The sequence below is a fragment of the Bos javanicus genome, chromosome 9 (assembly GCF_032452875.1).
Source record: "Bos javanicus breed banteng chromosome 9, ARS-OSU_banteng_1.0, whole genome shotgun sequence".
In the NCBI taxonomy this organism is placed as follows: Eukaryota; Metazoa; Chordata; class Mammalia; order Artiodactyla; family Bovidae; genus Bos; species Bos javanicus.
In genome coordinates this window covers 705,583-721,910 of record NC_083876.1, presented here as the reverse complement: position 1 = coordinate 721,910, position 16,328 = coordinate 705,583, and the positions used below count along the sequence as shown (strand labels likewise).

The window sequence follows — 16,328 nt, the reverse complement described above, 5'->3', positions numbered from 1 at the left end:
GCTTAAGAATTTTTTACATACTTTTGAGTGTGAGCTTACTACTTGACCTTGTACCTCAGATAATAAACCTGTTTTCCCAAATAATGACCAACTATCAACATGAAGATATTACTCTTCAGGCTGAGTTTTCTTTAATTTCCAAACAGTCTCCTTGTAGTTCCTCTTTACTGCATTTTATCTAACAAATAATTTCACTAGCCAATTAAAGACTAAGGGCATATTTACCACTCTAAAAAGTTCGCTTTTTTAACTTAGAATATCTGGAATTACTTTAGAATAAAATAGCAAAACAGATGCATAAACAGCAATTTGAAGGTGAAATTATCTGTTTCACATACTTTTCAACCCACTGTTAAGAAAACGACAAAAGCTCACTTAATTATGTTTAACTAATTTTCTTTTCTTCTTCAGGTTAGTAATTCATGGTATATTTAAAAGATTTAGGAGAATTTAAATACGTTCTTTAATGATCTAAAAACTTTGTGCTGATTTTGATAAGAATAGTGCCACCACCAATGACAAAACTTTGTTACTGTACTTAATTAATCATAGAAGAGGTTATATTAGATCAAATGCCTATTTACAAAAGCCCTGCTGCTGCTGCTGCTAAGTCGCTTCAGTTGTGTGTGACCCCATAGACGGCAGCCCACCAGGCTTCCCCATCCCTGAGATTCTCCAGGCAAGAATACTGGAGTGGGTTGCCATTTCTTTCTCCAATGCATGAAAGTGAAAAGTCAAAGTGAAGTCGCTCAGTCGTGTCTGACTCTTGGTGACCTCATGGACTGCAGCCTACCAGGCTCCTCTGTCCATGGGATTTTCCAGGCAAGAGTACTAGAGTGGAGTGCCACTGCCTTCTCCGAACAAAAGCCCTACAAACATATAATTACAGACACTTGAAACACAGTAGACTTGCATATTAAACCATAATCCACGAGTACAAACTGAAATGGTAAAATAAAGCAGCTGGTGGCAACAGATGCCAGTGTAAACTCCTTTTAAAATATTGTCCAGTAAGATGCTAAAGGTAATATATTGGGTGATATAGCCTACTCTCTCTAAATATAATCAGAGGTCCTATTTTAACTCAGAGACTATAAAATTCAGAGCCTGAGTTTCAAACCTTGCAGGATATCTTGAAATCAAGTCCCTGACTGCAGACCACTCCACTCTTCCATCTCGTGTGCCCTTGTCTATATTGTGGACCAACCACTGCTGTGCACTAAGGAAACTTTGTTTTTTCATGTCTGTAATTCACCATTCTTGAAGTGGTGATACTTATGCTAGCTTTTTAGGGTTAAGTCACCATTTCTTCCATGGTTCATTAAAAAAAAAAAAAAAATCACTGAAAAACACAAATTAAAAAAACAAAACTCATGCTTTAAGTAAAAATACAGAATATTTTGGATTCATAGCCCTAATGAGAAAACTTTCTAACAATGTGGTATTTGTCTGCAAGATAGAAATGGTTTCTAGGCGTGGAAGATTTTAGATAGGTCTATTGCATGTTTCATTGATACAGATCATATAGCCAACAGAAAAATACAAAGCTTAAAAAATAGAAAAGTTCTTCTATTTCAGACTGCAAAGTTGTAAGAACTCCCATTTCTTGAAAATAACTACCTAGGTTGATTCTTTTGAAATACTGAAGGAAAGCTAATGTGTTCCCCATCACAGCTATATTAACAATTTCTTCAAAGCAAGCCTGGAATAGTTTCAACTATGACCATGGCTATGCTTTTGTCCCAAATCCAAACCTAACTAACACACTATAAAGCACATATTAGGAAATTTCAAATCTTTATTTGACCAGGGAAGAGTCACTTTATTATGTAGAAAGTATTCACTATATCACCATACCCCAAGTTTATTCTGGAAATACCTCCTCGAACTTGAGAAGCTCTGAAAAACAAATCTCAAAACTATAGTGCCAACCACAGATGTAATCTTAATGATTTATATTTTATGTAAGTAATATACTTAAATATAATTCTGAAAAACCAAAAAATTACACTGATGAATATTATTACCATGTCCTAAGGGAAAATGTAATTGACTTGAAAATGAAACTGGAGAATTTCAAAAAAGGAAATAATTAGCAGTATTATAAACTTTATAACCATATATATATTTTTAAATGGCTTTTCAAAAAAGAGAAGATACATTGTCTTCCCTTTTCATATTTCTCATGGCTTAAAAATGGAGTATGGATCAAATAGTGAATATACTCTCCTACTTTCTGCTCTGTCCTTGAAATTCTCATCACCAACAGGCAAAATCACTCAAAGAAGACTATAACCTGGGTGTTAAATATTTCACCAAAAACAATTAACATGTGAAGTTTAGCTCTGAATTAATTGGACCAAGTCAGCATGAAATCAGTTAAATGGAAAACTTTAAAAATATCTGTTGTGTTCTACTACTGTTATATGTTCATACACAAAATTTTAAATCCTATTATAATTTAAACAGTTTAAAATGTAATCCTAATTCTAATCTTTTTGGCACAAATTAAAACATATTCTTAGAAAATTTCCATGTTTCTTCAGAGCAAACCACAAAGGCAACGTTGAGAATTCCTGTTCTTAAAAAGTCACAAACAACAGAGATATTTTAAGATGAGCCATCAGGTTCTAGATATAAAAGTAATTCAGACTGTATTACTGTGAATGTACATGTACTCACTCTTCCCTAGGATAAAATGATTTCCACATAAACACTAAATTATTGTTGTTGTCACTAACAATCTAATCTGCAGAGAAAAATATTTATCTATCAAACCTGTAAACTCCTGAGAAAAACCAGAATCACTAAGAGAAAATTTCCATTTTTAAGAAAAAGGTTTCTTGCTTAAAGCTATGACTCAATTACGCTAAGTAGACTTTTTTGTTTCTAAATTTCATCCAATGAACTAATCTTTTAAAACTGGACAAGAAAGTGTAATACAAACTGAAGATGCAAATGGCACTTGGAGAGGGAGGGAATACTAGAAACTACAACATAGGTATTGTGAAAAGACTAAGATTTCTTCCTTCCAAAATGCCAACCAGTTTATGTTTAAAAAGAAGTTTAAAGGTAACTTTAAAAAAAACGATTAAATAGTCTGGTTTTTACAATAATGAATATGCCTTAGCTGTAAGGAGAATCCGGAAAATAAATGGAAGCTGAAACAGGATGAAGCGTAAACCGTAAGGCAGTCGATGCTTACTGCCTTTAGGACATGTACAGAAGTTTCTTAAGGTCAAATATTACATTTGGCCACGCAATGAACAAATCTGTATTTAAAAATATAATTTCCAAATGGAAGCATAAACATGAAGCTAACCTCAGTTGTATTATATATAAAATGCTGAAGTAATAAAATAACGTTTATAGGAATAAATATATCACAAGTGCTAAAAAAAAAAAAGTCACATTAACAAATAGTTTTTACTGAATGTAGCTAGTACATGAGATGAAAGAAATGGATGAAAATTATTTCCACATATGTCCTTCCTAATAAATTCATGTACTTACACATGGATTAAACTAGGAAAATTACATGCTGCATGGCGGTTGCATTTTTTTGAGTAACTTCAGTGTATACAAGCAGAACGCATCAAAGTAGTGAAGGCTAATTAACATGTAAAGAAAAAAACAATCAATAACTTAAGCTTTTTTATTCACATAATTGAAGTAATGAGAAATGTTGCTTCCAAAATTGATTTTCCAATATTATAATATTCATTTCAATTACATAGGGTAAACTCAAAATCCCTACACATCTAATATTAGAATATTAGGTCATTTTCCAGATGGAGACAAAGAAATTGTAGGTTTTATAGGGTAGATTCAAAAGGCAGCTTTAGGTAAAAGAACAATGAGACTTAACACTAAATCTTCGTATTAGGAAAATAACTGATGTTGGTGAAGTGACAGTCTTCATTCAAAAGCCTGGGCAAACTCCTGAGGACCAGGCTATCATAACAGAAGTTATCTCAAAAAAGCTACTTTATACCATGGCTTCCAACTCTAGGCCAAAGTTTCATGCAGAAACTCATTCACTTTAAGGCTTCTATCTGATTACTCTGACAACACGTCAGTGTGATCATTTTTAGAAGATGCTTGCAAAGAAACAAGGTCTTCTAAAATACATAAGGACCATCCAGCCCTTAATTCTCTTAAGCCCACTTTAGAGTATTTTAATAAGGTATTTTAAACAAGCAAACAAAAAAGCATAAAGAGCACAAAAGTGAGGGCAAATGTAGCACTATATTCAAATAAGTCAGAAGTTTTAAAAACTGGGAATATGCTGTTATAAAGTAACCGCTGACACTAAAAATAGGCTACAGGCTGAATCACAAATGAAGGAACTTGATATAAAAGTTATTTTTTACAGAACAGCCCCAGCAACTCCCAACCACCATCTTCCACACCAAATAATGTAGTACAGCACACTGCACTAAACTGTCCCTCCCTAAAGAGTTTCATTTTCATACTAACATTCACTTTCATGAGTAAAAATAATATTACAGTGTGTAAGTTATAATGTTCTTTTATTATAATAAATCAATGTTGTTAGAAGTTCCAACAGCAATCTCAACACTTGAACAGGATAATCTTGTAGCTGAAAACTCCACTTCATCTCTTGTTCTCTTTTTCTGAAAAAGCTAGCAAATAAAAAATACAGGGGGGGTGGGGAGGGGGCAGAGGGGAAGCGGAGAGGATGGCAGTGTCATAAAACTAGGGGTAACACTGAGTCCTGTGGAAAGAATGTCAAGGGCAGCACTATAAAATCACCTCCTAAAAGAGGAGAATTCACAGGAAATCCAAATCACTAAAATAGCAAAAAACAAAATATATGTTTCACTCCATCCCATGTTACATACAAAATTCCCCTGGGTAATTTAATAGTTGTTTTAGCTATCAAATTTCATTCTAAAGTCAAGTTTGATAGTTATAAAGTAGCAGTATTAAGTCAGAGTAACTGCTTCATTAAAAATAAACAAACAAAAGTGTATGAGTGTATATATATATAAAATTTCCATTATGCCCTTCACATTTTATTACTAATTCTTTTCAAGCCAAACAAAATAACATATAACTTACAGGCCCAAAGCACTATAAAAATTTTCTGATTTTTTTTTAAGATGCAATGACTAAGTTACAGTCTAACTGATTACAATGACAAAACAATTCCATATATATCAGTTTTTGGTCAGACTATGTATTTTAAAGTGTTCTAGAATACTGAACAGTGGCTCCATCTTTCTATCATCCAGGACTGAGGGGGGGGTTTTGTTTTTGCAAAAGTCTTTGCATATTAAATCATCTTTCTATAAAAAGTTCTCCCACTAATCTCACTCTAAAAAATAGCAATTTCTCTTTAATATACATATCACATACATACATACACACACACACACACACACCTGTTGCCATGTGGTTTTTTGCAAAACCCACACTGCTTGCTGGGAGTCCAGATATATTTGCATTCGAATGAAGAGCTATGATCTAAGCCTTCCCTTTTTACAGTAGCTATGTTGTCTGGAATGAACAACGGTGGCTCATCCAAAGAAAAACTTTTGCTGCTTCTTCTTTGGCGGGGTTGTAGATTCTTCTCAGGTTTTTTTAATTTCAATTTTTCTTCTTCCTTTAAATGTTCTCCACCACCTGCATGCTCCAGCTCTTCCTTTGCATGACTATTGGTTCTCGCAGCTAGGGTCGGCTGCTGGGGCTTATGGCACTGTTTCTGACTGGCCTGCAATGAGTGTCCAGTTTGTACAGAATGGTGAGGTTCTTTAGAGCAACTAGGGTGACCATGAGGTTTATCACTCATAGAATGAGTTAAGGGTTTGGAAATCTGTACTAAATTTTGATCCTGTGATGTTTTTTTGAATATAGAATGAGTTTGATTTTTCACAGATTTAACCCCAGAAATGCAACTCTGAATCTTTGAATCCTTATCAACTTGTTTTTTTCTCACTTTGACTGGCCTATGAAAATTCTGCTTAGATTCTGATTCATCAGCATTCCGCTTCACACTTTTGACATTAGCTTTAGTTTTGTTATGCATTAATTCATGCTTTGCTGTAGCAACTTTTTTCTGAGTATCTGTGGTCAAGGTTTGCTTAGGATGAATTACAGGTTTTTTATGTTTCGATTTTATGTTTTTTGATTCTAAAGAAGAAACACTACTTGACTGACTATCTCTATCATCCTGAAGGGTTGCTGTTTCATGAAACTCCATTTTAATATCTTCAACAATATTCAACTGTTCTGAATTTTGGTCAGGTGCATCACAAATAGCATTTTCTAAAGTATTACTTTCTGGTTCAAAAGCACCAGTATTAACCACCTCCAAGTTTGATTTATTAAATCTGGTGCCCTCCAATTGCTTATCATTAGACTCTGTACCTTTACAATAAGCCATTTCTATTTCATTTCTTTGAAATAGAGGGGAGTTCTTAGCTTTAACAGCAACTTCCATGCTATCCTGCAATTCCAAACTACATTCATTTACTTTATCCACAGAACCAGACAAACTGACAAAGTTCTTTTCTGTCTTGTTTGGGTTTGTACAAGCAGAACTGCCAGAGAAAGCATCACAAGATGCAGGTTCCTTAATGACATTGTCATCTTTGTGGGGTAATTTAACTGTCACCTTTGATTCTTGTTCAACTTCTTCTGCCTTCATTTCTTCAACAATAGTCTCATCCATTTTACCTGAAATGGAATCGTTTCGTTCATCTTCTTCTTTATCTGAAAACTTAAATAATGGGCTAACAGACTTGGTTTTACATTCCAGAGTTTCACTTTTCTTTTTTTCAATATTAATACAAGTCTCTGAAAGGAGTGGAGAATTTAACTCATGAGATGGCACATTTGCTTCTCCCTGATTATTACACTTCTGCTCAGAATCTAATCCAGCTTCATCCTTCATTTCAAGACAAGATGAAACTGCTGCTTCAACCTGTCCACTGTGTCGGTTGCTCTTTCTGCTCTCTTTTTGGTGTTCTGATTTCGGTGATGTACCAGCTTCTTCTTTAATCTGACACCTTTCTGGTTGTTTCACGCCTACTTTAGGGGCAGACACAGTCTTCCCAGATGCCTTTTTTGTGCTATTTAAAGGTGCTGCATTTGAACGCTTGGCAATAGTGCTTTGTCGCAAATTTCTTACTTGTTCTATCACAAGGGAAAAAAATAAATAAAAATAACTTAGTTATGTTGTCATGTGTTTTTATTTTTATTTCAGTGCAATTTATTCTGAGCTATAAAATTCATTTTCCCATTTCAATGAAAATGTACTAAATATCTACTCGTGATGGACCATATTTTAGATATGTTAAATTTTATAATTAGCAAAGTTCTATCAATTCTGAGGCAGGAAAAAAACCTCTATAAAATTCAGACTGATATTATACTTTACAATAAGACAAATATTTTTTATCAAGTTTCCTTTTTATAAAAATAAGCTGAGACTAAAATTAATTAAGATCCTTTATATTACTACCCATTTCAAACAAGGTTATCATAAAGTTTTAAATATTAAATACCTTTAAATATATAAAACCAAACAAATTCAAGTGCAATTAAATCTAAACTAAACCATCTATCACAATAGGATCTGCATGAGTTTCATTATAGCCTCAAAGGAATTCTAATGCCCTTATAAATGTACTTCCATTGTATCTCCATTTTAGCATTCAATCTATTCTTTCACTAGTTTAAATATACCAAGAAGTCAAATATACACTGAAGTACACAGATCAACCAAAAAAGAAATTATATTTAAAAAGACTGAAACCAAGAAAATGTTTCAGAAGGGAAAATGCGGAAAGTATGAAAATAATTTACTGGATACATCCTCCAAGGAAAACAGAAACACAATGTGAAAAGAAATTGGAAAGAAAGCTAAATAATTCACTAAGAAAAAAATATAACAATTCACTAAGCAGAAAAACAACCCACAAACTGAAATACAAAATAAGGAGCTATATATCCAAGCCTACGCATATCAATACCTCTGAATCAACTCTGCAGGAAAACTAAAAGTCACCAATTTAAAAAAGCCTCTTTCCTTTTTAACACAAAACCCTACAATGCAATTTAGAACATTCTCCTAATTTGTCACGTATCACTAACCCTGAGCTGTGACTGTCTTACAGAAGGCGTTACGTGTCCTCCTCCGTCTCTAACTTCCCTAGAAAATGCCTGCAGTCACGACACTCAAGTGTCCCCGTTTGGATTATAAATTATATGGTCATCCTAACCTTAGAGACCTTTCCTAATCCCCCCAAGACTTGGTACAATATCTAGTCTTCAGGTAGGTACCCAACAACTTTAAAAAATTACTTCCTGGATTATGAACCACTCAAGCTCAGATACATGAACATTTTTAAATAACTAAAATTTTTATGATTTGTTATCAATACTTTGATGATTTTTAAAGTTTTGAAAGCAGTCTGTAATAATTTATAACTCTACTATATTTATCTGCCCTGAAATAAATGAAAAACTTTTAAAACCCATTATCTAAGAGGTTGATAAATGAATAGCACATACAACTGTGAAGGTATTTAAACAAAAAGCTATTTTTCAATAGTAATTGATTACTTAGCAAAGGATAATTTAACTATCTCCTCTAACTATGAACTGCCTTAGTTTGAAGCCAGACTACATAGGCCACACATTTATCGTTGTCTGTAATGTTCATTCTATTCTTTCATTTCTCAAAGTCACAAATATCTACCAAATAACCAATTAAAAAAAAAAAAGTGAGGAAAAGATAAGTAAATATATACATCTCAGTTAATTTACTTCTTAAGCCCCACATCAAAACTATCCAAAACTACAAATCTAAAAGAAAAGGAAGAATAAGAGTAAACAGGGACAATTTAGGAAGCCAAACAAAGATGATCAAACACTGATGCAGAAAATCCCCCCAAGGTAAACACTAACTGGCAGGGCTGGCCAAACCAACACCACTGGCATCTCCAAAGGTTTAGGAACTGGTGACCCCAGATGATCCTAAAACAGGGAGGAAGGCAGGCAGTTCACATGAGGAATTGAAAGCCAAGCTATTTAAGAAGCAGTTGGACCCCACGCTCCCTCTCCTCTGTTCCATCTACTGGGCAACTGCTCTTCCCAGTTTCTTATCCAAGACCAGAGGCTTACTCTTTAAGGAGTATAAAAACAGTTTCAAGACTAAGGAACATTAAGCACAAATAAGAGTGGCTGTAAAGTACACTGAAATTTTTAAGATTATGTGAATCTCTATGTGCTGAAAGCTGAGATGCCCCCGTCAGCTTCCCTAAAGGGTTTCCATGTATGCTAGTAATCTAACAATCTAAATTCTAATATCAGGGATTCTTCCAAAAAGTTACACAGCCAGATTAACATAGAGAATGCTCACAGTCAACAAAACATTAAACACTGAGCAAACTACCAATGATCAGACATTTTAGGAAAGTCTCTTAACATGAAAAACAGAAGCAAAAAAATAAAAGAAAAAGGAGAAGAAATTTTAAAAAGTTTAAAACACTGTTAAGTAGATATAAGCATCTGAATGCAGAGTTACAAAGAATAGCAAGAAGATAAGAAAGCCTTCCTCAGCGATCAATGAAAAGAAATAGAGGAAAACAACAGAATGGGAAAGACTAGAGATCTCTTCAAGAAAATGAGAAGTACCAAGGGAACATTTCATGCAAAGATGGGCTCAATAAAGGACAGAAATGGTATGGACCTAACAGAAGCAGAAGATATTAAGAAGAGACGGCAAGAATACACAGAAGAACTGTACAAAAAAGATCTTCATGACCCAGATAATCACGATGGTGTGATCACTGACCTAGAGCCAGACATCCTGGAATGTGAAGTCAAGTGGGCCTTAGAAAGCATCACTACGAACAAAGCTAGTGGAGGTGATGGAATTCCAGTTGAGCTATTTCAAATCCTGAAAGATGATGCTGTGAAAAGTGCAGACTCAATATGCCAGCAAATTTGGAAAACTCAGCAGTGGCCACAGGATTGGAAAAGGTCAGTTTTCATTCCAATCCCAAAGAAAGGCAATGCCAAGGAATGCTCAAACTACTGCACAATTGCACTCACCTCACATGCTAGTAAAGTAATGATCAAAATTCTCCAAGCCAGGCTTCAGCAATACGTGAACCGTGAACTTCCAGATGTTCAAGCTGGTTTTAGAAAAGGCAGAGGAACCAGAGATCAAATTGCCAACATCCGCTAGATCATCGCAAAAGCAAAAGAGTTCCAGAAAAACATCTATTTCTGCTTTATTGACTATGCCAAAGCCTTTGACTGTGTGGATCACAATAAACTGTGGACAATTCTGAAAGAGATGGGCATACCAGACCACCTGACCTGCCTCTTAAGAAACCTATATGCAGGTCAGGAAGCAACAGTTAGAACTGGACATGGAACAACAGACTGGTTCCAAATAGGAAAAGGAGTATGTCAAGGCTGTATATTGTCACCCTGCTTATTTAACTTATATGCAGAGTACATCATGAGAAATCCTGGGCTGGAAGAAGCATAAGCTGGAATCAAGATTGCCAGGAGAAATATCAATAACCTCAGATATGCAGATGACACCACCCTTATGGCAGAAAGTGAAGAGGAACTCAAAAGCCTCTTGAGGTTAAGTGAAAGAGGAGAGTGAAAAAGTTGGCTTAAAACTCAACGTTCAGAAAACGAAGATCATGGCATCTGGTCCCATCAGTTCATGGGAAACAGACGGGGAAACAGTGGAAACAGTGTCAGACTTTATTTTGGGGGGCTCCAAAATCACTGCAGATGGTGATTGCAGCCATGAAATTTAAAGACACTTACTCCTTGGGAGAAAAGTTATGACCAACCTAGATAGCATATTCAAAAGCAGTGACATTACTTTGCCAACAAAGGTCCGTCTAGTCAAGGCTATGGTTTTTCCAGTGTTCGTGTATGGATGTGAGAGTTGGACTGTGAAGAAGGCTGAGCGCCGAAGAATTGATGGTTATGAACTGTGGTGTTGGAGAAGACTCTTGAGAGTCCCTTGGACTGCAAGGAGATCCAACCAGTTCATTCTGAAGGAGATCAGTCCTGGGTATTCATTGGAAGGAATGATGCTGAAGCTGAAACTCCAGTACTTTGGTCACCTGATGCGAAAAGCTGACTCATTGGAAAAGACTCTGATGCTAGGAAGGATTGGGGGCAGGAGGAGAAGGGGACGACAGAGGATGAGATGGCTGGATGGCATCACTGACTCGATGGATGTGAGTCTGAGTGAACTCCGGGTGTTGGTGATGGACAGGGAGGCCTGGCTGCGATTCATGGGGTCACAAAGAGTCGGACACAACTGAGCGACTGAACTGAATTGAACCGAAGTACCTTATGAAAGACAACATAAAATACCACATGCGTGAAACAACGCCAAAATGCTACAAAAAACATTATTCCCAAAACAAAAAAAGAACACTCAGAATTTGATGAAAAAGTTGATGGATAAACATGAGAAAAATTCAGTAAGAAGAGGAAGAAGATAGAGGTGGATAAGTGAAGAAAATAGAAGAGCCCGTCCCTACTATCTAATACTTGAATAATAGTTTCAGGAAACAAGAGCTGAGAAAATAAAGGGGAAAATAATCAGTGAAATAATTCAAGAGATTTTCCCAGACTCAAAATAGAGTATCACTTTCAAGTTTCTGAGGAAAAACAATTTGCAACCCTGAATTCTATGTTTAATCAGACTATGATTCCAATGTGAGAGCAGATTATAAATACATTTGCAAACATACAAGGTTTAAAAATATATATATATACATACTCCTTTTCCTCACAAAACTACTAGAAGAGGCCAACGAAGGAGCTAAACCAAAGAAAAGTAAATAGGAACTGCAATACAGAACAGAATCCTCAGAAGACTAGTAAAGGGAGCTCTGTGGACAAGAACCACACCTCTAGCTTACATAGGGCTAACATAGCACTGCACATAGCAGCAGATCAGAAGGTCCCCAAAGACACTTTCCTCAGCAAGATGAAAATGACAGAATGCCTGATATGCACAAATATATTCAGAAACGATTCAGATCACTGGCAGAGTAGTTAGGGTGTAATTACTGATATGTACATTAAAAGCTGTGTGTGCAAACGTGTAAACTAATAAGCAAATGATCAATTATTAAATCAGAAAGACAAAGTTGTATAGAACAGTTTATTAAAAGGATCATCACTAACAGCATACTGACTCATAATAATGTAAGTAATTCCTACTGATCTTGTGAAATTATCTATTAGAAAAATGAGAAAATATACTTTTGTTTCATGGGGGAACAAGAGGAGAAAAGAGTGCTAAATTCACCATCCAGAATGGGAAATCAATAAATACAATCATCAGAATAGTCAAGAAGTAGCAATATACACGTGTTACTTAAGAGACATGGAATACCAAAAAAGTAACAATAATTAATAAAACCAATTTTCTCTAAGAAAAGGGAAAAAAGTAGTAGGATGGCAAGTACTGGAAACTCATAGATACTAGTCAACTCTCTGAATCGTGTAATTTCAACGAAAATTTTTTTAAAATCATACCAACAGACTGATACAATCTCAAAACTGATGATCAAAATGCCTCAGGTTAGCAAACACCAAGAAAATACTATCACTGCTCAGCAAGTTTACACTCGATCACATCTGTCCCTCATTTGATTTCCTAGCTAGGTCTCTTTGGTAGAGTTACCTTGTGCCATTAAACGAGGTGATTTTCTTGGTGATCTCACTGAATTTTCTTCTACTTTGTCCCTCAAATTCCTGTTAGGTAAAATCAGTTCTTCGTCATCAATGGTATCATTGCCACTTTCTTTAACAACTCCTTCATCCATAATATCGTCAAGACCAACAACTAGGAAAAAAAGAAACAAAACAAAAATTTTTTTAAACATTGGTGATGTTAAGTGTTTAAAGGCAGTACAGAAAACACTGTGAGACAGTTTCCTAAAATAGGATAATGCCACTAACAAGCTCCCAATTCAGTTTACAAACTTCTACCTTATGAGGCAACTGGTCAAAGAGAAGACTAGCTGTGATTCTTCTTGGTTTGCCCTCCACTGTCACACACTCTCACTTATCACTCACTGTACCTCTGTGAACATGGTAAGCAGCTACACCTGGAGTACTTAATTAATCCCAAGTTTGGTTAAAGAAGTACAAAAAAGAGTAAATACCCTGAAAAGCTTGCAATTCTAGGATCATGCTAGAACCAAAAGATTCAAGTTCTAGCTGTAATCTATTCCTTGAAGACTTTTATGCTACATGTGTGAGACTAAGTAATGGAGATATACTTTTGAGTTACATCAAGTGCATGCGCACGCAAACACACACACACACAGAATGAAAAACACAATGTAACTTCCCCCTCCCCCCACAAGTTGGGGAAAACAGTAGATGTTTAATATAACTATATAATTAAGTTACCTTCCCCTAATCAAAAGAGAGTCATTCATTTAATGGCAGGGGAGGAGGCATGGAAAAGGAATGCAAGACACTGTATTTATATTATCAACAGGTTTATTTCTGTACCGAACAAATGTCATTTTACTAGCTGACATACAGCAATTCTAAATGTGCAGTTGTATAAAATCTTGTGAAAAGAACGTGATTATTGCAGTCATATGACCTGGATTCAAGTCCCTGCTAAAACACTTAAATAAAACCTGACCAAATCCTTAACCTCTCTACCAGTTTCTTTTATCTCTAAAACGAGAACAACAATACCTGTCCTACCTACCTCACAGGGCTGTTGTGAGGATCAAGTGAGATGATGTATGAGAACTCACTTTGTAACTTTAGAGCACTACACAAATGTTAGTTATTATCTTCATCCTAGGGGTTAGAAGGAACCTCAAGAAGTTATCTAGTCCTCATCTTTGTATCCAAGTAGAACTTCATTTAAGAGTTCAACAAGAAAGTGGTCTATCCTAAAAATTTAAAGAGAACAAAATTCTTTATAAATATACTTTCAAATGGTACAATCCTTTTGAAGAGCAATTTGACAATAAACAGAATTATGAAACTCCTTATATACTTTGACCAAAATATTATATAAGTATAGAAGAGAGAATAAATTATGAAAAAATGCTGGCTAGAAAACATAGTGTGATCCTTGTTAGTAACAAACAAAATGTTGTGCATGCACATTTAGACAAACCAAAAAAAAAAAAAAAAAGATCAGCAAGAAATGGATGAAAATTATAACAACAATTATTCTATAAAATAATATACTTTTTCCCTATTTTCCACATTTCCTGCTATATGCATGGGTTACTCTCAAAAACAGAGTCCATGTTTTTTATCACTATGCTATATGTACTAAAGGCTTAGAGAAGAATTTATCTTTGGAAAATTCATCAGGACTCTCATATTTTATTTGAGATTTTTTTAATATATTTAAGATATAATTGGGGGAAACGTGGGGAGTTCCATTAGAAGGTTACTCCACCATGATGGATGCCGCCACACATTCATACACATTCTCAGAGAATCTCTAACATTAGATAATTAGTTCTACCATGTTTATTTTAAAAAGCAAAAGTTAAGCATTATATGCATACATGTATGAAGAGATAGAAATGGATGGGGGAAGGAAGGTTATCTGTGACTATCTGGTGGTAAGGTGGAGTAAGGAATTGGGGAAGCGGGGTTTCAATCACTGTATATTTTCTATAATAAACATGCATTTTGTATTGTAATCAGGAGGGAAAGTAATAATTCAAAAAACAGTCCAGGAGAAAAGTGATTAAAACCTGATTAACAGTGTTCATTGCCAGGATTATAAAAGGGCAGTCTGAATTTTAGGGCTATACTGCACAGCAGGATCAACAGGATTTAGCAAAGACAAATCTAGAGGTCAATTACTGGGTTTTACCTTATTCCCTTTTCCTGGCAGCTACAGCTGACCCCTCTACCCATCCTGAACCCGTTTCTCACTTGATTTCTGAACATCACACACTCCTCCCTCACTGTCTACTTCTCAACACCCTTTATAGATTCTTCTTGCAGGTATCACACACCAAAGGACTTAAAAGGTTCAGTCTTTCCATCTCCCCTTTATGTGTACTCACTTCTCCCTAAATGATTTCATCCAGTCCATACATACTCACTTGACTCTCAAAGTTATATTCCCCAGCTCCAAGCTCACATATGACCTCCTAAGAGTGTGATCTAACATGTCCACTAGGTTGTCAAACAGGTATCTCAATGTCAACATAGAAAAGAAACACTGATTCTACCCATTTCCCCTCCCCTCAGTAAAACTGCCCTCCTAAAACAGTCCCGGTAATGGAACCCAGCTGCTCAATGCTAACGTTCTAGAACTATCCCCAGCGCCTCTCTCCTCATATCCTACATTCAAGGGTCAGCTCAACCTGCTAGCTCTATCTACAAAACACATCACCTGTCTGATCACCACTGACTACTCCCACAGTTCACCTTCTCCCCACACCCCCATCATCTCCCATCAAGCCCCTCAGTGTCCCAGGATCCTCCATGGCCACCCGCCACAGACACACACTCATACTCACAGTTTGTTTTCCAGACGTCATAACTATATCCTAGATTCTTTCAAAATATAAAGTTATATCATGTTACCATTCTTCTATCCTCCAAACCTTACCAATACAGATGTATGTTCACACACTTCAGATACATTTTCAAAATCCCAGCCAAGGCCTCCGGGATCCAGAGAAGAGCAGCCCCCACCCACTTTCCTCACTTCTTGACCACTGACTCACAGTGCCACAATCACACTGGTCTCTCCATAACACCGAGAAGCAAAAAAAAAAAAAAAAAAAAATCAAGCTCTAGGTTGTCTTCAACATTTCCAGGGCTCTCAAGCAGTACGCCCCCCAAAACCAATGCATCTGCTTAACCTTGCTGTGCCTCAAGCTGCTCTATGAAGCAGAGATCATGCTAGTGGTCAGCGGTGCACTGTAATTATTACGTCAGTGTGAGTGCAGGGCTTAGAACAGAATCTGGCACCTAGCAACTGTGGACTTTGGTTCACAGTCTCCCCTATTATGGACCCCACCATCACAATTTATGTATTCTTTTTCCCCTCTATTCTCCCAAGAACAAATCTTCCATTAAAAATGTACCTGAAATTTCTTTCTTCTAATCCATTTGTCTGATTAAAGTAAATCAGAGTATAGAATGAACAATCTCTTGTAAAACCCATCCAACTAGATATTTAAGTTTTGGAAAGTTCAGTCCAACAATTTCCACTAAGAAAATGAATAGAAAGCAGTGACATAGAATCTGTTCTCTTTTCAAATCTCTGTTTATTCTCAGTTCAGTTCAGTCGC

At 35.8% G+C, this 16,328-nt stretch overlaps 1 protein-coding gene across 11 annotated transcripts in view; it reads right to left on the bottom strand.

Moving 5' to 3' along the window:
- Nucleotides 1-16,328, bottom strand: part of PHF3 (PHD finger protein 3) — a 101,397-nt gene that overhangs the window by 31,040 nt on the left and 54,029 nt on the right. For 7 of the 11 annotated variants that reach the window (XM_061427120.1, XM_061427112.1, XM_061427122.1 and 4 more), the window contains 2 exons: nucleotides 12,710-12,871; nucleotides 5,409-7,161 (listed from right to left, as the gene is read on the bottom strand). In XM_061427120.1, coding sequence (XP_061283104.1) covers nucleotides 5,409-7,161; nucleotides 12,710-12,871 — 1,915 coding nt within the window. Of the gene's footprint in view, nucleotides 1-4,515; nucleotides 4,647-5,408; nucleotides 7,162-12,709; nucleotides 12,872-13,756; nucleotides 13,852-15,640; nucleotides 15,822-16,328 lie in introns of those variants that run through there. The other 4 variants (XM_061427116.1, XM_061427117.1, XM_061427123.1 and 1 more) reach the window with 4 other exon arrangements.